The 24,658-nt window shown below is 37.5% G+C and overlaps 1 protein-coding gene across 5 annotated transcripts in view; it reads left to right on the top strand.

Moving 5' to 3' along the window:
- Crppa (CDP-L-ribitol pyrophosphorylase A) overlaps window positions 1-24,658 on the top strand; it is a 260,261-nt gene that overhangs the window by 120,315 nt on the left and 115,288 nt on the right. For all 5 annotated transcript variants that reach the window (XM_041658392.1, XM_041658390.1, XM_041658391.1 and 2 more), the window contains one exon: window positions 362-454. In XM_041658392.1, the coding sequence (XP_041514326.1) occupies window positions 362-454 (93 nt within the window). The remainder of the gene's footprint in view (window positions 1-361; window positions 455-24,658) is intronic.

The raw sequence follows: 24,658 nt of genomic DNA, 5'->3' as shown, positions 1-24,658 counted from the left end.
CCTTCCATGTGCAACAGAAGATTGAGAGATTAGTTGGCTCCTCACTCTGTGCTTTAAAAGTGTCCATCTTTCCATTTCAAATAGGGAAACATTCTTTTCTGAACTCAATTCCTAGTATGATGCCAGTATTGCTTCTATACAGTATTTTTAATTTTTCTATATATAAAGCAGATATTATGACATAAGTTAAATTCAGAAAGTAGCTCAAATCTTTGTATGCATAAACGATGGTTGTCCTTTAAAGTGGCTTAGTGGTTATTTCCGATAAGTACGTTGGCTATGATTTAAGTTCATACCCCTGTGAGTCAACTTCCATTCTCTAAGAACTTCCTTCACTTTCTCTTATTTTGTTGTCTTCAAGGTTGTGTCCTCTGATTTTCAAGAGATCCAGAAATTCTTGAGTACCCTTGAAGAGAGTGGCCTTCCTCTTTTGTATCCTGTAGTTGTTGTTTTGGTAAGTGAGTAAACATTTTTTCCCCTCTCATTGAACCTCTGCTTCCTTCTTGTTTCTGTGCAAAAAAAAAAAAAAAAAAACAAAAAACAAAAAACAAAAAAAAAAACAATAAAACAAAAAACTGGTTCAATTGAGTGTGTACATCAACATGCAGAAGAAACTCCAAGGTTCTTAGGCTGACTTTTCTGCTGACTTCTGCCTTTGTAGTTGTGATCATGTGGCTCAATGACATTGGAAAACCAGTTGATTCTTCTAGCGATCAGTTTCTTTATTCTCACCAACATAACAAAATATATGACCAAGCTGACTGGTTGTAAAGTTAATGTCTATGAGAGCTTTATTCAGGGTGGTATGTCAACATAACAGACTTCACAGCCGAGGAAATCCAAAGGTTTAAAGAAACAACATTAAAGAAAGTCTTTTTGGCTTCTCTGTGCTGTGCAAAGACTAAGTAGGATGGTGAGTGATTGAAGAGAAAACACCTAGAAGAATGGTCTGGACATTTTTGGAGATACACATAACACACACACACACACACACACATTCATATGCATACACAAACACACCATATACACATACATGTATATATGTGTGTTTATGTATTTTTGCTACACATATTTGTAAATAACTAAAAGAATATGTTGATGAAGAATTCACTTGGTTAGTTTGCCACACTCTGTATCAGAGAAAGATAACAGAGAGCAAAGTCAGTGAGGAGAAGATTAGAATCCATGCTGGTCTAACTAGCTGAGAAACACAGCCTGAAATCTGCAACTTTTTTTTACCCTGTGGGACGGCTTCAAAACATTCTCAGAAATGTCACTGCCTGTTCCTGAACTTCAAGCATATTCTATACTATAGGAGCTTAATTTCTGTTATAGGTAAGATAATTAATGCAAAATAAAGATAATGCTTCATATTAAATATAACTCCAACATGAGCAATTAAAGTAAGAACAAGTTGGGATGAGTAGGATTAGTTCATTCACTGGCTACTAAATATATTTGATTATGTGCTCTAAAGATATGTTCTAGGGGTTCAGCTCTGATGGAAACCCATCACGACTGCTTTGCAAAGTAACAAAGAGTATCACTGAACTTTTCAGAATTAATTCAATGCTGGAAGGCTACAAGACTTTGAGGAATGAAGGACATATTTCACATCCTGGGTTGAGCCCTCTGTTCCTCTTACCAGAATTGTTGGCATAAAGATCTTCATTTGATCTTTAGGTGAGATGCTAAAGGGGCCATGCAGTTTAGTGAGAAGAGACCTTTTCCTGGTTCCTGTCCCAAGACAGTTAACTTTGAGGTTGATTTTCCTGAGTGTAAAATTGAAGACAGTAACTCTTACATTGTACAGATTAGCATGAATGAAGGCAGAAACTTGTTGACAGAATTTTTGGTCCCACCCAGTCCTGCAGCTATTCAGTCCCAAAGACACAAACAGAGGTCTATATTAATTATTAACTGGTTGACCTAGTAGCTCTGGCTTTCATATTAAGTAACTCTTACATCTTACATTAATCAATAATTCTTGTCTATGAAAACAATGTGGCTAGTACCTTTTATCATAGAGGTATTCTCATCTTGCTTCCTCTGTGTCTGGGTGACAACTGCAGACTGAGCTTTTTCTCTTCCCAGAATTCTACTGTTCTTGTATACCTGCCTATACTTCTTGCCTGGCTACTGGCCAATCAACATTTTGTTAAACCAATATAAGTGACAAATCTTTATAAGGTACAAGACCATTATCCCAAAGCAGAATAACTTTCAGTCCATCATGAGATTCTTGGCAAGCCTGCAATGGTGGCATCGCCTTGCTACTTCTCTGGGCCCACATCTTTCCAGTCTGGATAGAAAAATTCAAAATTTACTTCCATCACTCTGACCTGGTTTCCAGGTTCTGGTCATGTTTTCCATGTTTCTCCCCGGTCCTTCCAGTAGATTGCTTCCTTTTCTAAATTCAGCATCTCAGCTTCATTACATCATTTCTGATCTCACAGTTATTAAAGCCATATTAGTCACATTAGGCCAAAGGCACTCAAGGTCATTGCTCAGTAAATGAAAATTTAGCTGTTTATTCTCCAAGTTAGGAGAAGTATGGAAATACTATAATTGTAAAATTCAATAAAATGCCTTTAAGTCTAGATAGCTTTTATACTAAACATTGAAGGAAATGTATGTAAATACATATACATGCATGTAGTATGGGAGTTTATATTATAAACATGAATTACATTTATATTTGTTATATGCACATATATTTATATATGCTATATATAACTTATATTTATATAATATATATATTAACTGTGTGTATTAGAGGTCTCAGAGGCTATTCTGTCCATTTTGCTTCTTCTAAATTAACTTTGCTGAGGAATCAATACAAAATATGGTTTTGTTTTAATTTTTAATGAGGTTATAGTTAAATGATTACAAATTCTAAGACTAGACAAAAAGATACCTGGTTGTTTTTTACATAGTATTCTTTATCCATCACAAATATGTTCTAAAATTATATATGATAATTATGTATTTTTATATTGAACAAGTATGGTTCAGTAGATATAAAATGTATGTTTTATTGATACATGACTTCATATCACCCAGGCTTGCCTCTCACTGTGTTGCTAGAAATGACCTTGAACTCCTCAGCTCCAAGCACTGTAATCATGCGACTATTCTACTTGTTCTGTCCAAACTGTAAATGCTTACAGGAAATTTTAGTTTTCAATGAGTTGTACAGTGGCTAGAAACTCCTAATTTGATTCTCCCCAGAAGAGTCATCTAAAAACCAAGTGAAATTATGATTACTTCATTCTGTTTTGGACATCTGTGAAGTTTTTTTTTTTATTTTTTTTATTTTTGAGACAGGGTTTCTCCGTAGCTTTTTGGTTCCTGTCCTGGAACTAGCTGGAACTAGACCAGGCTGGCCTTGAACTCACAGAGATCCCCTTGCCTCTGCCTCCCGTGTGCTGGGATTAAAGGCATGCGCCACCACCGCCTGGCCTCATTTGTGAAGTTTTTAACTGATGACCGCTGTCAATTCAGAAGCTTATAATCTGCACTGTCTTTATTTTCCATGCTGTTGAGTCAAATACTTACAGGAAATGGAGACTAAAGGCCAACTAAGCTGAGGCATTTGACCCAAGCATTAATTTAAAAGTTAAACTAAATTCTTAAAATTTAGTTTATTTACTTAAATAATATGTGTGTGTGTGTGTGTGTGTGTGTGTGTGTGTGCATGTGGATGAGCATGCATGCACATGTGTATGTAGGTCAGAAGATGCCTCCCGAAAGTTGATTATCTCCTCTAACATGTGAGTTCTGGATTGAACTCCTGTCCTCATGCTTGGTGCCTTTATATACAGAGCCATCTCATTTGCCCTGGGTTGTTTTAAGCGTTAAATGGTGGTATGACGATTAGCAATGATTAAGCTCAGGTTTTCTCATATTGTCAAGTAGACTCAAAAGGTCCTTTGGAATTCCTTAGTTTCCATCCACTTTTAAGTTGACCGTATTTAGGAAATCACACTCCAAAAGGAACATAGAATGTGCTCTGGAGTCTTGGTATAGTGGATTGGATTTATGTTAGATTTTGCGCAAGTCTTTTTTTTATATATAATTTCTTATTTAAAGCTAATGGCATTGGAGCATCTTTAATGTTGGAGACTTTTGTTATTTAGGATAAACTGGCATGGGTAAATAGTTTCTACTTTACGACACAACAAAGTAAGGCACAAAATTTCCACAAAAAGGCAAGGAAAAAATGAAGTATTTTGGGAAAAAACTGAGAAAATTGTTGAACTAATTTTTTAAAGAGTTAGGTTTTTTTCCACAATCTTTTAATGTTATCATGTGGTTATTATGACAAGCTTCATTGCAAGTGGTCATTTTTTCTAAAACATTTTGGGTAAGTTTAATTTTCTAAAAATCATTTATTTTCCCTTCAACTTTAAAATATAGCTGCAGATCTTCTATTTTTCATCATTCTCATTTTCCGTTTAATTGTTTTTATATCACCGTACTTTAACAAATTCTTGTGTTGATAACATTTAGTATATTTGTGGAATATAACTGCACTAGTATTTTTTATATTTTTACTAATTCTTAGAAAACTTCATATGTATTTTGAACATATCCACTCTCTCAATTCCTCCTAGTACTACCCTCTCAACATCTTTGAGATTAATTATTTTTCCTCTTTCTCCACGGAGTCCAGCTTGTGTTGCACAGCTAGTCTTGGGACAGGGGCCAGTTCTTCTGTGTGGTCCCTCTCTATGTGTCATATTCTTAAAGCAATTAAACTCTCCCTCATGCGGCCAGTATCAAATGTGAACAGCTTTCCCGCCAGGGATGGGATCAAGGGTCTCCTCCATGCCCCTCTATACTGGAAGCTAGCATTACTTTGATCAACCTAAAATCTTTGTTGTGGCAGATTTAACTCCATATTTCTACAATGAGCCCGAGATTGTTGGTAATATTGGCTGATTGTTTAAAACAGATGTTTGTATTAAAAGTAGAAAAGGGATTATTTAGTAGAATTATTCCTAGTGCTATATTTTAATGAATTTGCATGTAGTTTGGGTGACATTTGTTGTCTTATACCCTTTTTTTTAGTTATGACCTTTGGAAACACATTATCAGATAATAAACATGTTTCCCACTGGGAGACTGTTCCCCATTTGGAAGAAAAATACTCTATTATAGATTATTCCATATAAAAGGATTCACAATTTAGAGAGTTTTTGATATTCAGCAAGAAAAGTCTAAAATACAGTGATTTTTTCTCTCAAAAAATTGTAATGATATGAGGGGTTTCTGTCTGGTTTCTTGTGTTGGTGTGTATGCGTTGTGTCTCATATTGTGTTGATAAGATATTTTCATATGACATCATAATGCGCTGTCAGTGCTCTCCCTCTCCGGCCCTTCTCTCTGTCCCCACTGCCTTTGTTTCCTTCGTCTCCTAGGCAACTGTGTTTCAGCTCTCCTGTCCTAACTACCTATATGATAACATGTATCTGTATAAAATCTAGGATCCAAAGAGGAGAGAAAGCATCTTTGCCTTTGAGACTGATCTAACCCCTCGGAGGAATATTTCTGAGAAAGTTTTTGCCACGCCTATATTTCCAAGCATTCCCGCAGCTTTTTCCTCCACCAGTTTTGGCCTTTCAGGTCTCACATTAAGATCTTTGATGGACTTGGAATTTGGTTTTGTTCAGGGTGAGAGATAGGGATCTCACCTCGTTCGTGTATGTATGCATATCCGTGTTTCCAGAACAAGTATTCAAAAATCCTTTTCTGATGATTGTTTTGATGTCCTTGTCAAAAATTAGGTGTCTCTGGCTGGGACTGTGTGGATTGACTTTTAGGTTCTCAATTCTACTTCATGGTCTATGCGTCTGCTTGTCCAAGTGCTATGCTGCATTTGCTACTATGACTGTAATATGTCTTGAAACAGGGCTGATAATATCTCCAGCTTTTGTTCTTTCTGTTGAGGATTGCTTATTCTTCTCAACCTTTCATGTTTATTTATGAAATTCAGGACTCCCCTCTAGTTTTCTAAATAATGCCACTTGATGTGGGAAGTCCTTTTTTATGTGTGTTGCTTTTATTGGTAAATAAAGAAGCTGTTTTTGGCCAATGGCTTGGCAGAATAGAGCTCCGTGGGGGAAAAGTAAACTGAATGCTGGAAGAAAGAAGGGAGAGTCAGGACATGCCATATCACTTCCGCTGGGAACAGATGAGCTGGAACACAGCCACAGCCTGTGGTGATATACAAACTAATAGAAATGGGTTAAATTAATATGTAAGAGCTAGCCAATAAGAATCTAGAGCTGATAGTCCAAGCAGTGATTCAAATAATATAGCTTCTGTGTCGTTATTTCGGGGCTGAGCAGCCAGGAACAAGCAAGCAACCTCCTACAACGGTCACCATCACTGCAATTTTGTAGAATGTAGAATATTTGCAGGAAATTCTGCCAACCCATGACCATGGGAAATCTTTCCAAATCTTGTAGTGTCTTCTTCAGGTTTTTTTCCTTCCATGTTTTAATTTTTTTATTTTTAAATTTTCATTTTGGAGGTCTTATAGTTCCTTAGTTGGGTTTATTCCAAGGTATTATTTTTGAAGCTCTTATGATTAGAATTACTTTCCTGATTTTGAATGCTCGTGATGCATCCTGCTACTTTCTGATGGCGTTCGTTAGTTTTAAGAGTTACCTGCTAGAATTTTTATGGCTTCCTATGTATAAGATCATGCCATTTTATTTATATTCCTTTCTATATATTCTTTCTTATTTATATTCCTTTTCTTTCCTTTTAGTCCTGATTCGTTGCCTCAAACCTTGAGAATTCTTTTGAATAAGAGCTATGGAAAGTGAACATTCTTGCCTGGTTCTAAATTTTATAGTGGAAAATGCATTGAGTTTTTCTCATTTGACATACTGTTGACTGTAAGTTTGTTTATAAGTAGCTTTATAGAATTTTATTATGCTGAGGTGAATTCCTTCTGTTCCTTATTTCTTACAAACTTTCTAAATAAAAGGATGTTGGACTTTGTCAAAACTATGCTCATGTGATTTCTGTTCTTAAGTTAGTTTATGTGATGTACTTTATTGATTTATTTTTATGTATTTGAACTGTTTTTACACTCCTAGATTGAAATGAATTTCAGAGTAGTAAATGATCTTTTTGATGTGTTCTTCAATTTTTATTTGCAATTATTTTATTGATAATTTGTACCTGTGTTCTTGAGGAAAATTGGTGTGCAATTTTATTTTCGTTCCTGTGTCTTTATCTGGTTTTGATATCTATAATATTGAGTTCATAAAGCTTGTAGTTGTGTTGCTTCCCTTTCTAGCGTATGAAGTGGTTAGAGGAGCGTTGTATTAGTTCTTCACACATCTGGTAGAATTCAGCTCTTAATTCATGTGGGTCTGCACGTTTAGAGTTTGGAGAATTTTTTTTTGAAGTTTCGGTTCCATTGCTTGTTATAGATCTGTTTAAGTTGTTTATATCATCTTGGTTTAATTTTGGTAAGCTACATGGTATAGAAATTCCCCCAGTTCTTTTAGATTTTGCAGTTGGATGGTGCTTTGGTTTCTAAGTGTGTCCTAGTTTTCTGAATGTCATTGGGATCTGTTGTCATGCTTCTGCCTTCATCGTTAACTTTGCTAGTTTGGGTCTTCTCTCTCTTTGCAGGTTTTCAACATTTCAAAGATACTAGTTCATTATTTGTATTTTTTTCATTTCCACTTTGTTAATTAATGCCACAATCATTATTATTTCTTTCATGTTCTGACTTAAGATTTGGCTTGTTATCCGCTCAGCATTGCCATTTTGTCAGATACCTCACACTCTAAGTATATCTCTTATTTTTTTAATGTAAGTACTTTAGCCCGTTAAGGACTGCTTGCATTGTATGCATTACATTTTGATATATAGTACCCTCTTTGTTATCTTCTTTGATGCATTTAAAATTTTCCTTCTTCATTTCTTTGATGGCCTACTCACCACTCAGTATTAGATTGTTTAGTCTCCATAAGTGCAAATTTTCAGAAATTTCTTTTGCTGTTGATGTCTAATTTTCCTTCATTGTGGTCAAGTAGAAAATACATGAACTTATTTTGAGTTTCCTGTGTTTGTTAAGACTTTCATTGTTTCTTATTACACAATCTGTTTTAGAGAAAGTTCCATGAGATACTGAGAAGATTGGATTTTCTGCAGCATCTGCACAGAATGCTCTCTTGATAACTTAGGTCCATATGATCTATATGCTGTTTAACTATGATGCATTTATAGTTGTTCCTTGTTAGAATAACTGTCTGTTCACAAGAGTGAACATTATTATCATCATTATTGTGCTGGGGTTGATTTGTCTTTATATCTAGAAGCGTTTGTTCCATGAAATGTGTATGCCAGTGTTTGATGCTAATATATTTAGAATTGTTGTGCCTTCTTTATTTTCCCTTCAATCTTATGAAATCTCCTTTGCTATCTTTTTAAAGATTGCCATTTTGTCAGGTATTAAAACAGTGACACCTGCTCACTCTTTCCATCTGTTTGTATTACGATGCCATTTGCTTCCATTTCCCTAAGGCACAGTTTGTCTTTGATACTCCGGTTCATTTATTCTAGGCAACAATTAAATAGATCCTAATTTTTAAAGCTATCTGCTCATTTCTGCCTTTTTATTAGAAAACTGAGACCATTAGTATTGGAGTTGTCCTTGAAAGTTGGATTTGGAGAGGTGTTTCTATACAATATATAGTATGGAAAGTTGTTTCTATGGACTGCTGTAGTATGGAGAGGTGTCTCTATGGGCTGCTGTAGTATGGAGAGGTGTCTCTATGGACTGTGTTATAGAGAGGTGTCTCTATGGACTGCTGTAGTATGGAGAGGTGTCTCTATGGACTGTGTTATAGAGAGGTGTCTCTATGGGCTGCTGTAGTATGGAGAGGTGTCTCTATGGACTGCTGTAGTATGGAGAGGTGTCTCTATGGGCTGTAGTATGGAGACGTGTCTCTATGGGCTGTAGTATGGAGAGGTGTCTTTATGGGCTGTAGTATGGAAAGGTGTCTCTATGGACTGCTGTAGTATGGAAAGGTGTCTCTATGGACTGCTGTAGTATGGAGAGGTGTCTCTATGGGCTGTAGTATGGAGAGGTGTCTCTATGGACTGCTGTAGTATGGAGAGGTGTCTCTATGGGCTGTAGTATGGAGAGGTGTCTCTATGGGCTGTAGTATGGAGAGGTGTCTCTATGGGCTGTAGTATGGAAAGGTGTCTCTATGGACTGCTGTAGTATGGAGAGGTGTCTCTATGGACTGCTGTAGTATGGAGAGGTGTCTTTATGGGCTGTAGTATGGAGAGGTGTCTTTATGGGCTGTAGTATGGAGAGGTTTCTCTATGGACTGTGTTATAGAGAGGTGTTTTATGGACTGTAACATGTAGAGGGGTATCTGTGGTATGGAGAGTTGTTTCAGGGGGTCTTACCCATACTTTTTGAATATGAATGGTCGTCTCTCTTCCTAGATTTGGAAATGTTCTGCTATGATTTTGTTGATTAGTCTTGACATTGTTACCCTGAAAATTTTCTCCTCCTAGTCCCACGATTTGTAAATCTGGTCTTTTAAGGATGTTCCATATGTCTATTCTTCCTTAAACCATTCTCTTAGTGTTTTTTTTTTAAAGAAAAAAATCATGAGCTTTTCTTTCTAAAATTGGTGTAATGGTTTGAGTCTCTAATTCATACTGATAAACCAGATTTGGGACATACAATGTCCCAGTGAGTTCAAACAAATTGCCTGTGGGGTTGAGGTTTTGTTTGGTATCCAGTAGGTGTCAGTCCTGCCTTGGATTTTCCCCAGAAGTCAGCAGGAAATACTGATTTTTGGTAATTTCTACCCATGATTGTTCTGTTTGTGCTGGGCAATCACGCTTCCCATGCTTGGGTTTCTAAACCCAAGGTGCTGAAGTGACCGCACAGGCATTGTTTACCTGCTCAGTTAGAGATGTTGTCCGCGGCCACTGTTCACTTGTGTGGTGTCCATATAGCTGCAGATCAGGCACCTCTGCTAATTACTTGGTCCTGTCACAGCCACTATTCGGGTCAGTAATATATTTCTTAATTCCTATGTTGTCATTTTCCCAGGCAGTTTTCTACGATTTCTTCTTAGGGCGTTTGTTCCATGATTCCTGTAAAGAACGTTTGGCTCCAGGCTCATGAGTTACACCTCAGTCTCCATTTTCAAAGCTTGGGTTCCTCTTGTATCTCTGCCCATGGCCCACGGTGTATCCAATTCCCATTGCGTCTCTTCCTTCATTATTGATGTTGGGGAACAGAGAGGACATTGCCCATATAGGGGCGGTTTGTGGCTCCTCTTATTTTTTTTGTTAGAGCTCAATTGGTATATTCCCTTTACCTTGGCTATTATCTCATTTGTGAATAAAAAGGTCACTATTTTTTATACTCGCTGTTTTCTTTTCTCGGATGTGATATCTGATACTGTGTAGTGTAGCCTATAAACTGTCTAAGCTTTTTTCTGAGTTAACTGTGGTTCTTCTTTCTGCCTTCTTATAGACTACTGATATAAAGGCTCCACAGCATGCAGTCAGCATCCATACATTTGGTGAAGCCCATCTTAGGACGAAAATACATTTGACACCTGTAATCAGTGCAACACTGTAGCTTAGCAGCTCCTATTGTGGAGCATGTAGCTTCTTTTCCCTCATGACTGTGTGGCTGTCTGGGCACAGGCACCCACTGCGTGGTATAATATCATGTGTGGCTGACCGGACACACACACTCGCTGTGTGGTATAGCCGCATGTGTGGCTGACCGGGCACAGGCACCCACTGCGTGGTATAACATCATGTGTGGCTGACCGGGCACAGGCACCCACTGCGTGGTATAGCCTCATGTGTGGCTGTCTGGGCACAGGCACCCACTGCATGGTATAGCCTCATGTGTGGCTGACCGGGCACAGGCACCCACTGCGTGGTATAGCCTCATGTGAAGGACCCACACACTAAGACAATGGGGATGTTCTATTGGGATCTCACCAAGGCCAGCTGGCCTAGGTCTGAAAAAGCATGGGATAAATCCAGACTAGCTGAACATAGCGGACAATGAGGAATACTGAGAACTCAAGAACAATTGCAGTGGGTTTTTGATCCTACTGCACGTACTGGCTTTGTGGGAGCCTAGGCAGTTTGAATGCTCACCTTAGGAGACCTGGATAGAGGTGGGCAGTCCTTGGGCTTCCCACAGGTCAGGGAACCCTGATTGCTCTTCGAGCAGATGAGGGGGGGGGGGACTTGATCGGGGGAGGGGGAGGGAAACGGGAAGCGGTTGTGGGGACGAGGCAGAAATTCTTAATAAATAAATAAATTAAAATAAAAAAAAAAAAAAAAAAAAAAAAAAAAAAGAGAGTATCCTAGCACTAGTCAAGAAGATAAAAATTCAATGTTGGTTTCAACCGAATACAGATTGCTGTCACACCATTGTGGAAAAGAAATATTCTAAGTGCACAATCTAAGTTGGGGACCATGTCTCTTTGACCTCATTGTCAGACTGTTTCTTCCTGGAGGACTACTTGAAAGTTCCTTATGCAGTGTACTTTATATAAGCTATGAACATGCGACTCAGTTCTCTGCTTCTCTCTTTTAATTTTCTTTATGTTCACCACTTCCGTAATCGTGGACCTATGTTTAGGAAAATAGCATTTGAAAATATCAAAAGTAAATTCATAAAAAGTTAAATTGATATTAAAATGATTAAAATCATTGGCTTCTATTTAAATGACATAAGAACTAAAAAGACTAAGACCTCTGTACTTAGAGACTCACCGTCAAAGAGCTGTTGGTTTTTCCTGGGAGACGTTAGAAGGCAGGACTACCAATGTTGTATTCTAGACAAGGTTATATAAAAATGGTCTTGTAAAACCGTCACAGTTCACGTATTATCTCCAAAAACTCGGTAGGAATTGTTACTCACTTGCCTGTATTTCCACAAGATTTTCTTTAAATAATGGGAAGTATATGATTTAGAGCTTATTTTTCCACTATGCAGGGATAAATCACTTATGTGGCATGCCAGCCCCGCTTTCACTGACAGTGTCCACAGTTTTATTGGTGTTATACGAGATGGGAAACGTCGTGAGTTTACTCTAGCAGAAAACTATAAAGTACCAAGTGGAATTCTAGTGTTGTAAAAACATAGTTAAACCTTCAAAGGTATTAAACATAGTATATTTTCGTTAGAATGTAGTTTATAGGCATAACAGATCAGAATATGTGGTCTTTAAAATAGTTCAAAATGTTTAATATTTGAATATGTCAGCAAATAATAAAATAATTTTTAAAAGTCCAGAAAACCATCAGCCATTGACACTTGATCCTCCACATGTGAGGGAACTGTCGTAGGGATGTAAATTGTTTCCAGAAGGTTCCACGGCCCCCAGTGGCAGACAGCATAGCCGCAGAATCAATCCAATGTGCTGTACATAGCATCTACTTGCTACTTTGATGCGTTCATGAATGTGTTAAATAATGGAAAAATTAAAAATGCATATATACACATAGATGTATCCAGCGTTCCTCCCTAATAAAGAACAGATGTCAAATGGAAAATAAGGCTGGGCCTTCCTTTTAAGTCTAATGGCTTCTTATTTTAGCTTCATACTCATGAAGCTTTTACTGAATTTAAGTTATAAAAATCCACACTCTTGAAAGATTTCCCAGCAGACCCTACACATGGATCTTCGTCACCTTTCATTTAGCTGCGGATTTCCTGCCTTTCCTGCTAGTAACCCTCTTAGTTCTGGTTGGAAAAGATGCTTTTCCAGGGGCCAGTTCTGAGCCAGCAAGCAAAAGAGAGTAACCTACCTATCAAGTCTCCACCCTTTGTTTAGGCTTGACCATCTGTTTGCTTCCACTCTAGATATCTTGCTCTTGTTTTCAAGTGACTGTCACTGCTTGGGAGTCAGCCACTGGCCGGTCTGGGGTAGCGCCTAGTCCTGGTTCCACTACAGTCTCAACTGTTTGCTTTGTGTGGCTTCGTGAGCCCTCCTGCTTTTCCTTCTGAAACATTTCATTTGTATGACATACTAATACGTATTTAATTCATGATTTTCCCTTAAGTGTATTGGCATTCTCTTTCCTGCCTGCATGCCACTCCAGCAGAAATAGAATTGCTTGTATAAGTATTACAAATTCTTTCACTTGTTTTGTGCTAATACAGTAAGTCTCAGGTATTTCCTGCCTAAGTCAGTAATAAAACCTAGATAAGTAGTGGTTAAAGAATACCTTTGGAACCTTTTACAGCTGTGGTAATAAAAGAATTAATTTCTAACGCAAAGATGAGGAAAACTGAAGTCATTTTTATGAGGGTATTGAATAGAGTCAGCTATGTTGTTTTAGATCTTTGCTTATGGCTAAATGGTCAGCAGAGAGCTTATGTTGTGGGATGTAGAAAATGATGATTAATTGTGATGAGCATATAACTTGATGTTGTATGGAGAAATCGTTCTCATAGAAACACCCTTCTGCTGCTAATCTGTTTAAAGGATAGGATTATATTCAGTACAGTGGTGTTCTAATGGAATCTGCAAACACAATGGTATCTAGAGGACATTTGCTAATTTTTAAAAATATGTTTTCCTAATTAAGCACAGATTTAGTACTTGGTAATTATTTCCCGAATTTCAGTAGGCGATTCAGCTTGGGTCAATGAAAGAAACAATTTGCATTTTTTTTGTTAGAGTTATTCTAGTTAATTGACTTGAACATTGACATGTGAAGGCCAAAAGGCCAAGCAATTAAAACTGAGTGCTGTGTTAAGGGGCTCATATTGATGATAGCCCTAGGAAGAATTGGATGATTGACTGTATTATTCATTTTTTTAAAGTATGCTTTCTTCAGTGGAAGAATTGTATTTAGCATGTTACTTATTACCATGGTATGTGTGAACCTTATCAAACAAGTTTATTTGACTTATGGTATAGCTGTTCTCTAGGTTCCTGTTTTCACATTTGTTGCGAATATGGTCGGTATGATAAGTAACCAGGCTAGCTCAAGAGTGACAGGAATCCTTTAATGGTTAAAGAGGGGAAACTTACACTGTAAGAATGAGAGTTCCAAAATCCGATAGGTCTGGTGGGCCCTACCTCTTCCGGTTTTTCTACCTGGTCTCCAGGCAGCCACACACTAGCCAGATGTGATGTGATTGGCTGAGCTTCTCCATCATCTCCCCCTTTTGTCTAAACAAGATTGATCCAAACTATATACAATAGGAATAGATAACAAATATAAAATTACCAGCAATAAACAATATTAAGCAAGAAATGCATAACAAAAGTTTTACTAAGCATTCTATTTCAAGGAGTCTAAATAATGTATTGAAATTAAGTTTAGCTAAATCATGAGGAGGGTAACTACAATTGTCTAATCTTCAACTCCATCAAAGATCTGAGAAGGGAAGCAATATTACTTGAGTAAACAGGAAGTACAATTGAGAAACTTCCAAAATGTGCAACAAATGACAGAGACAACTGACTACCTGGGCAATCACCCAAAGTCTTATTTGTAATTGTATATTGATACAAAGTTAAATTATATTAAATATTGTATGCATGTATGCTTCTACCTCTCTTTGAAACATTGTTTATGTATTGACGTATATATTTACCATATTGCAGTGTACATTACTACCTCTGATCAAGATACTTATACAACATTTGAAGGTCACTGTTTTTATTTATTACACAGTTGTTTATTGTCTTAGTCTTTAAGTTAGATAGGTATTAAGAATTATAGATCAATAGTCATCTATGTTTGTCATATTTATAATTAGGCTAATCAGGTTCTTTAGATACATAGAGATTATATTCAGTATAGATAGTATAATCTTCAACCTCTTCAAAGAGATGTAAAAAATGGCTTTTAATCTAACCCAGAGTTCCTTGGTAATGAGACACAATCACTCCTGGCAACACTGATCTACTCCTGAGAGAATGTTGAGCACCAAAGACACTCCACCTGGAGCCTTTCTTCTTGGCAGAACTGGCCTTTGGGCAAAGAAATGCCATATCTCAACCACTGACATAGACCTTTATCCATAATAAAATATGACCTTTTGCATCATTTCTAAATATCAGCATGTTGTCAAATCATTTAGCAGTTTAATGCTCTCCAGTGTGTATATTTCAACTATAAAGCAGTTGTCATTATACCAACCATGTTAAATATGAATCAAGTACAATGACATCCCTGTTTCCTTCGTCTTTCTTCCTACTCCCCTTTATTTCTGATTTTTCAAGACAGGGTTTCTCTGTGTAGCTCTAGCTGGCCTAGAAGTCACTCTGTTGACCAGGCTGACCTGGAACGCACAGATGTCTGACTGCCTCTGCCTCCCACGTGCTGGGATTGAAGGTGTGCGCCTTCATGCATGGCTGACATGTCTGTTGTATGCCATGTTTGAGCGCCCCCCCCCAAAGACTTACAAGTTATTTGGGTTTTTTTTTTTGCTTTTGTCTCTTTCTCATTCCTATATTTTCATAGTGTGGTTTTTAAAAGATAATCCCAGATCCTTCCTTCTGACCTTTCATTGCCTTTTCCCTTGCTTCTGTATTGAAAATAGTTGCAAAATTACTTATTTTTTCCTACCAGGCTATTCTTGTATATCTGTTTTGGGCCATATTTTTTTTGAGAATGCCTCAATAATTAAAGTCCAGGCTATGAATTCCTCTTATAATTTGGTGTAAATTATAGATAAAATCTAGTAGTCACCTCTAGTGAACTGTCTTCACTATTATATAACTAACCTTTTAAGGCTATAGATTCATATAATATTTAACCAACATCTGTGTTAAACATTTTGAAATGCTTGTATTTTGCTTTATAAAGTAACTCCTTTTTAAGAAGTCATTATATTTAAAGAAGTTGTGGTATTTTATGCAAGGTAGGTTTCATATTATTTTATCTCAATTATGTTTAGATATAATTGTATTTATCTTTGGAAGTTTTTGAATGAGGACTTTAAAATAAATATTTAATTTTGTGACCATAGCACCTAGGGAAATGTTATAGTTTCTAACAGCTCATAAATTTCTGGTTTCTTTTCCTTCTAAATAAGTGGTAGATAAACAATCAGGAAATATTTGAGAATTTAAGGACCAGAGAAGAGGTATTAGGTCAAATGAAGAGAGATGTAATGCCTGATCTTTTGAGATATGCATGAGAAGTTGACTATTTGGCTTGCTGAGGTCTGTTAAGGTTACAGAGACTAGAGACTGAGCAGGTCCAGCTCCGGGGTTCCAGAGCATCATTCCTTCAAGGACAGAGGAGGAAAGAGTTGGTGAGAACCAGTGAAAGGGTTTGAGGTAGACTGACAAGGCATAAATAAGGAAGGCTGAGAATGTTGCTAAGAGTCAGGTTGGACTTCTGTTGTGCAACTCTGTACCACAACTGTGTTCTGTCAAGACTGAGGTTGTCAGATATGCTTTTGATACTCTGAATGCAGCACAAAATGGATTAGATTGAGCAGAGAGGCTCCTTAATGCAGGGGTGCTCAACCTTCCCAATTCTGCAACCCTTTAATTCTCTTCCTCATGTTGTAGTGACCCCAACCATAAAATTGTTTCCTTGCTACCTCATAATTGTAATTTTCATGTTATAAATTTTTTCCCTGCTCCTATATCCACCCTTCCTCCATCAAAACCATCCCATTCCCCCAAGTTCTCCCCATCTTCCCTTTCCCCACCCCCTCCCCCATGCTCCCAACTTTTGCCCGGCGCTCTTGTCTACTTCCAATATCCAGGAGTATAAATATTATGTTTTTCTTTGGGTTCACCTTCTTATTTAGATTCTCTAGAACCAGAAATTATATGCTCAATGTCCTTTATATATGGCTAGAATCCACTTATGAGTGAATACATACCATATTACTTCATTAATATTTGGATTTTGATATTTAAAAAAAATCTTACGTTTTATAGAATGGTACCTCATATGGTATATACATATATCACTTACATGTAAATATATCATTTATTACACCAGTGTCATTACCAAATTTTATACAGTATCTGCATTAGATGATATGTTTTTTTTAACTATTGGTTTTGCAATATTTTATATTCTGAAAACTAAAACAGGAAAATGCCAGCCAACCAAACAAAAACCCGATGGACCCTTGACTTTGTGCTGAATCTCTGCAGAGACAGGAAAATGATGAGAACATTACCAAGCATAAGCGCTGCTCCCCAATGATGAGAATGTGAAGTGACTAAAAGTAGTTCACTTTTGCAGTTTTCTAGACTCTCAACTGCTTTTATTGAAAGTATGGGAAGTGATGAAGTCAGTGCAGAGATCTGCTCTTTGCAAACGTGCTTAGACTGGAATGCCCTGTGCAATAATTGATCCCTTGAAAAGCATAATGTAATTCATTTTTTTTCAAGCAACTAAGGCTTGCTGAGGTGGTGCACAGGAAGTGTTATCAAGACAACCCTCCCTCCTCCATCATCCTTACTGGTCCTCTTGTTTGTGAATGGCAGCACCAGATGTGGTCATATAGACATCATGGAGTCCTCTGATAGAACACTCATCTAGAACATGCCGAAAGAGCCACACTGGCTAACTTGCTTAGTGTGTGTGTGATTATGACTGAGTTCCCCAGCTTAGGGAACCGAAAGAGTCCAATGTTGATCTTGTGATTCCCGCTCTTCACATTCAGAAGAGATGGAATTCTCACTGCATCTAAAACCCTCAGAACCCTTATAACAAAGGTTACCTCCTTGTGCATATTATTAATGTAATTATTGTCAGCATTAGTCATAACAGACACTCACTGAGTGGTTGAAAAAAATGAGTCACCATCCTCTTTTTAAAAACAAATGATCCCCTCTAATCCTCTGAGCAGTGTGAGAGTCGGTTGTCATAAAGACCATTATCCCCAGTTCAGCGGGAGCCTGGCAGTCAATCTGCCTTACCACACAGGCGCCTGAGCAATGCCAATACTTGCCCTTTTTGAGTAATTGAAACCTATATCATTAGAAGTAAAAGGAATCTTAAAATAATTTAATAGAACATTCTCATTCTAGAACATTCTTATAACTGAAGTCCTTTGTCTAAAATTAGCTTCTTTGTATGGGGAACTGGCAGGTCATCCCTGTCCAGTGAGAGTCTCTCAGGCAAGTCCCAGACTCTCTTCACAAATAGCTATGTTGCAGGCCGGGTCAGCCTCACACCTCAGCCATCCATTGTGTGCAGACCAGGTCAGCCCGCACCCACTGTCAGCCACAACCATGTGCAGAGCAGTTTCCATCTGGGTACCCATCAGAGGCTCGTGGGTTAAAAGTTGGTTAACTTAGCGTGGAGTTGCTGAGGTCAGTTGAAGGAAGTTAGGCCACTGGTGCGCCTTGGTGCACAGACCCAGAAGAGGAGAGCCAGCTGCTTGTGAACCAAGCTTTCCAAACCCAAGTGCCAGAAGCCTCTGCCCCTTTTGCCCCTTACAAGCAAGTTGCTTATGCTGATATGTTCTTAAAGGGAAGCAACACCAACAATTGATGGTAGGAGGTGAGGGCATGGCTATTACACCAAATGATGTCATTCAGAAATGTTTGGAACTGGAAATGGGCTGAAGAGAGCTTAGAATTTTCAAGTAGAACTCAATAGGCAATTCTGGTGAGGGCACCTAGACCCATAATCACCCCAAACACAAATGCCTCGACACCAGCATAAGAATAGAATCAATAACAACAAGGACAATATGTCACCACCATAGCCAAGCTATCCCAGCACAACAGAACCTGATTCTCCCAACATAACTGAAGCAGCAGGAAAACACCTTAAAACTGCCTATCTGAAAATTGAAGGGGAAATAAATGAATCCCTTAAGGACATCCAGGAAAACACAAACAATGGAAAGAAATAAATAGAACTGTCCAAGACCTGAACATGGAAATAGAATCAATAAAGAAAATACAAACTGAGGGAATTCTGGCATGAAAAATGTAAGACTTTAAACAGGAACTAGAGAGGCAGCCTTAACCAACAGAATATAAAAGATTGAAGAGGCATTGAAGACTGATATAAGAAAGGGATTCGTCAGTCAAAATAAAACATTATGTTTAAAAATACTAGCACAAAATGTCCAGGAAATCTGGGATACTACAAACAGAACACAGCTTGGAATAATGGGCATAGAGGAAGTAAACAAAATATAGCTTAAAGGCATAGAAAATACTTCCAGCAAAATAATAGGAGAATTTTTTCTAACCTAAAGAAAACTTTTCTAACCCGTAAAAGTACAAGAAACATGCAGAACACCAAATAGATTGGGCCAGAAATGAAAGTCCCCTCACCACATAATAATCAAAGCAATAAACACACATAATAAAGGATATTAAAAGCTGTGAAAAGAAAAGGCCAAGTTACATATAAAGGCAGACCTTTATATTTGATTTTCCAAAGGAGACTTTATAAGCCAGAAGGGACTGGTCCTATATCCTGTATACTCTAAGAGACCACAGATAGAGTCCAGACTACCATATCTACCACAACATCAATCATATATAAAAAAATTAAGATATTCCATGATAAAACCAAGTTTAAACAATATATATCTATAAATCATGCCCTACAGAAAGTACTTGAAGTAAAACTCAAACTTGTGGAGGTTAACTATACCCATTAAAACAGCAAATAATTTATCTCAGACCAGAAAAATAAAAAAAAAAGATTCTCTGTCTCTCTACCACTACTGCCAACACTATGAAAATAACAGGAATCAATAATCACTGGTCGTTGATATCTCTCATTGTCAATGATGTCAATTTCTCAATACAAAGACATAGGCTAACAAAATGGATGCAAAAACATGTTTCATCTTTCTTATGTATCCAAGAAACAATCTTCAGTATCAGAGATATTACCTCAGGGAAAGCGTTGAAAAAAGATATTCTAAGCAAATGGGCCTAAAAAGCAAGCTGGGGTAGCCATTTTAATATCTATTAACATAAACTGCAAATCAAAACTAATAAAAATAAATAGGGAAACATACTCATCAAAGGTAAAAAGTTTACCAAGGTGACATTTCAGTTCATAAATTCTATGCTCCAAATACAAGCATATCCAAGATTGTAAGGGAAACACTACTAAGCTTAAATAACATATTGACCCTAACATACTGATAATACAAAATATCAATATCCACCTTCAGTAATAGGCAGGTCATCCATACAAAAACTAAACAGAAATACTGGACCTGCCATACATTATAAACCAAATGGATATAACAGATCTTAACAGAACATTTCACCCATACACAAAGAATATATGTTCTTCTCTGTACCTCATGAAACTTTCTCCAAAACTGGCCACATACTCAGACACAATATAATTAAAATGAAATAACTCCCTGCATCCTGTCAGACCACCAAGGATTAAAACTTGGAATCAATAGCCACAGAAACAACAGAAAGTTTACCAAGTCACGGAGTTGAGTATCCCTCAACTAATTGAAAAATGGGCTAAGGCAAAAATAAAGAGTTAAAGATTTTCTAGAATTTAGGGAAAATGAACACACAGCATACCCAAGCTTATGGGATATGTACTTCTTTCTCTGCATTGTATTGCATAAAAATAGACATTGAATGGACCCAGATGTAAATTTACAAACCTATGGCCTTCTGATTTTTGATAATGAAGGCAGAAATACATAGTGGAAAAAGAACAGCATCATCAACAAATGGTGCTAGTCCAATTGGATATTTACATGGAAAAGAGTTTAAATAAATCCATAGTATTATCCTGCATAAAACTCAAGTCCAAATGGACCAAAGACCTCAACATAAAACCAGACGCACTGAAGCTGATAGAAGAGAAAATGGGGAATAATCTTGAACTCATTGGCACAGCAGAAGGCTTTTTGAATAGATACTGATAGTACAGATCAACAATTATGAGTTTGATCCCTGGAACCCATGAGGTGGAGAGAGAGAATGAACTCTTGCCCAGTGTCCTTAGACTCCACACACGCACTATGATGTTCAGCTAAATAAACATAAAATTGCTTATTAATAGATTATGCTATTAGTGAGAACATCTATTGGATATTGTCCTCATCTTTAAAATACCATCAGGATTTTGAATCTGGTAAATGAATATTGAGTTGCAGCCTATTTTTCATACTTAAATTTTACTAATCTAATGATATATATCTGTGTTTTTAAAAAATGTTTGTTGTATAAGCAGCACAATGCTCAGCATGGAGTAAAATATTCAAGGTTGGGACCAGAACCTTTCACTTATGTTTTGTTATGTAATGTCTTAGCTATTGGGCCTGCTTCATTTTATAGAACCATGGTTGGAACAAGAATCTCCTAGTTCCAGGTGATACATCTCATGAATCAATAGCAACTCTAGAGACAACTGTACCACATCCTTGATTCCAACCATCATGTTTTAGCTACAATGCGTGTTCTGTAAGAATAGTTTTTATCTCTGTGTTGGTTAAGTGTGTGTTGGTATTGGCCGGTGTGGAAGTGACATCAGCTCACAGGCAAGTTTTCCAAGTAAACCCAGGAATTATAACCTTAAAAAAAAAAAAGGGAAGCATGCCCTCAATATATGCTTGTCTAGAGGCAAGCAGATTCCATCTCTGTTCTCCCAAGAAAACTAAAACTGCACCTGATCCCAGATCAGACATCCAGAGAGGAGCGTCAGACTCTGGCAGGTGCATTTCCTGCTGGGTCGACTTCCTGGTAGCTTTTCTATAGAGAGCTCTGTTTTCATTGTGACCGTCATCTTTCCTCTAGTAAGGCTATCAGTATTCCCACTCTTTCTCCTTTCTGCACTTTAAATACCTATGCAGCTATTATTTGAATTAAAGCACTTTTATGTGGTCACTATTTGAGAATATCCTCCCCCAGGATCACTCCCGCCTCTTCAGTATGAGATTTAAAAAAACATGAAAATTATTTTGTAAAATTTATACTAAAGAAAAAGCTACTCTTTATATACTTAAATGGGTGAGCAATCATATTAGCCAAGTCCTTCATTCTAAAAGCTAAGGACTCCAGACACATTAATTGTGAGTGACGTGTTAGCTGACGTTGGGAGTCACGTAGCCTAGCTTCGGATCAGCATATGAGTGCTCGTCCCATTGGTTTCCACGAGGCAGAGCCCATTGGAGACAGTCTTTCACTCGGCTAAAACTAGTGGACCTCAGGACGGAGCAGAATACCGCTGGAACCATGAGTCTGTATGCTCTCTTCTCTCTCAATGTTGATGCTTCTCTTGGTGGTTTTTAGGGTCAGTTTGTCAGTCACACATGGGCAGATATGATCATTTCTGAAAATCCCATTTTTTTTTTCTCAAGTATTTTTCACTCAAATTCTTTGGGAACTGATACTTCTCAGGTTTCCTATCTAGAAATACCAAGTGCCACTCCAGAGCCTGGGAACCGTTCTTATTCAGTTCTGACAGAATGAGAGGCAGTAAATATTAATGGACCATTGAAGAAGTATAAGCTAACTGTATAAAATCAGTTGATGGGAAACCACCCACATTTCTATAAACATGCTTTGTTAAGTTTTGAATGATATTGTAGTTCATGAAAACGTGTTCCTATGGTTATCATTTTTCAGCTTTGTAAGGACAAGATGTGCCTGGCTCGGTCTTTAGACAAGCTAGCAAAATGCTGACTGTTCTTTTTAGTTTAAAAGTTGTTTTCATGTAAATGTTGGGAAGAAACAGATTTGGCTTATTTGTTTTTACCAGAAGTTAGTGCTGAAGGGTGGGAAAACATGCTTGTTTTTGATGCATAAATAAAGATGACTCAAGCTGTTTGCGGCCAGCCTCTTGTTTGCGACTCAGCTGGAGGTTGGACACTAACTATTTCATTTCTTTTGTCCATGCCAGTTCCTCATTTTAGGACTTGAACCTGGGCTTTGGTAGGACCACGGCAAGACAGCAGCATTTTTTTGTATTTATATGTTACTGGGACTTACACACATTTAAGGGTTTAATTGTACCTTGAAGCATGAAGCATCATACAGGAGTGGTCTTTCAGACGTGATGGTTTAGGACCTGCTAGTCAACCCCCTGACTTTGGTTCTGTCCGAGACTGTAATTTGTGCAGCTGAGTAGAGTTCGGTAAGTTAGCTTGCTGTGTTTGCAAGCCTATCACCAGCAAGTCCCACTCACTTGAATGATGCAAATCCATAGAAAGGAGACTTGTAGATGTAGTTTGATCAATGATATAAATGAGTCTGTTCAGTTTATCAACTTTAATATGGTTGGTGAGCCATCTTTATAGGACTTCTAAATAGGAGCCAATATCTCTTGCTGTAGCTGGTGGGCATTGAGGGAGGACTTGGGTTCTAAACACTGATTTACAAGTTAACTCCATTGGCTGAACGTCTAGTATTTATAGTGCACTCTCAGCTCTGGCAATGCTGTAGCTCACTAGACAGGAGCTAAGACAGCTGAAGTTCTGCCTGTATGACTTTTCTGGAAGCAGAGATAGGAAAAGGAGAGCCCAGGGTTCCAGGGTCACAACCTCCTATCCTGCACTGTCAGCTGGCTAACTCATTGGAAAGCCTTTCTACTTTTAATTTTCTTGAACAACCTTTATTTTCTTGCTCTTTTTCTTTTAGTTTCTTTGTGAAATGTCATTTAAAGTTATTTCTTTGACATACAGTTGGGCTTTTGTCATTTTAAATTTCAAAAAGGAAATAACTGTATGTACATATTTTTAATTAACTATGTTTAATGACTAGCTCATTGTTATTGGATCACTATTGAACTAATGTCTATTAAAACCATTGTCTTTAAGGCGAGCATAACTCAATAAGTGTTTGCAGGCTAGCCATGTGTGGGGCCCTAGGCTTAATCTCCAGCAGTGAGAGAAATAATAAAGACTTTCTTATAAATATTTTTCCCTGGAGAAGGAAAATGCAATCTTGGGGTAGAAAGCCTCATTGCTATATACTATAGAAAAAACACAATAAAATGTGTGTCTGCTATGCAGTGTACCTCCATGTGGGAGACTGGGGCAGAAGGGCCGTTGCTGTAGTGCATAAGGGCAGGGTCCACATTAAAGTGTTGCTGGTTGTCTGCATATGTAATAGGGAAATTACTGATTCTGAAAACTACTTTAAATTGGGTCTTTCAAAAGAACACACACTTTTATTCCTGTTCTTTGCATCTTTTAGGCTGATGGTTCTCAACCTTCTGAATGTTGCAACCCTTTAATACAGTTCCTCATGTTGTGATAACTCCCAACTATAAAATTATTTCATTGCTACTTTTTAACTGTAGTTTTGCTACATTCATAATATAAATACTTGTGTTTTCCAATGGTCTTAAATGACCCCTGTGGAAAGGTCATTTGACTCAAAGGGAGTTGTAAACCCGGGTTAAGAACTACTGATTTAGGCTTTTTCCTATAATAGGACTGTGTGATGTTTCCACTTAATAAATTATCTTGGCCCAGGCAGTGGTAGTGCATGCCTTTAATTCCAGCACTCAGGAGCTAGAAGCAGATGGCTCTCTATGATTTCATGGCCAACTCATGTGTACAGGACAAGTTCGAGGAAAACAAGGACTGCATAGAGGATCCCTGTCTCAATAAACAAAAAACTAAAAATTAAATTATCTTGTGAAAAATTGTACCAATAATTTGTAGAATTAAGGAAGGATC

The sequence above is a fragment of the Microtus oregoni genome, unplaced genomic scaffold (genome assembly GCF_018167655.1).
Source record: "Microtus oregoni isolate MIOR12 unplaced genomic scaffold, Mior012 000009F_ref0000495, whole genome shotgun sequence".
NCBI lineage: Eukaryota > Metazoa > Chordata > Mammalia > Rodentia > Cricetidae > Microtus > Microtus oregoni.
This window is presented reverse-complemented; position numbering and strand designations above follow the sequence as displayed.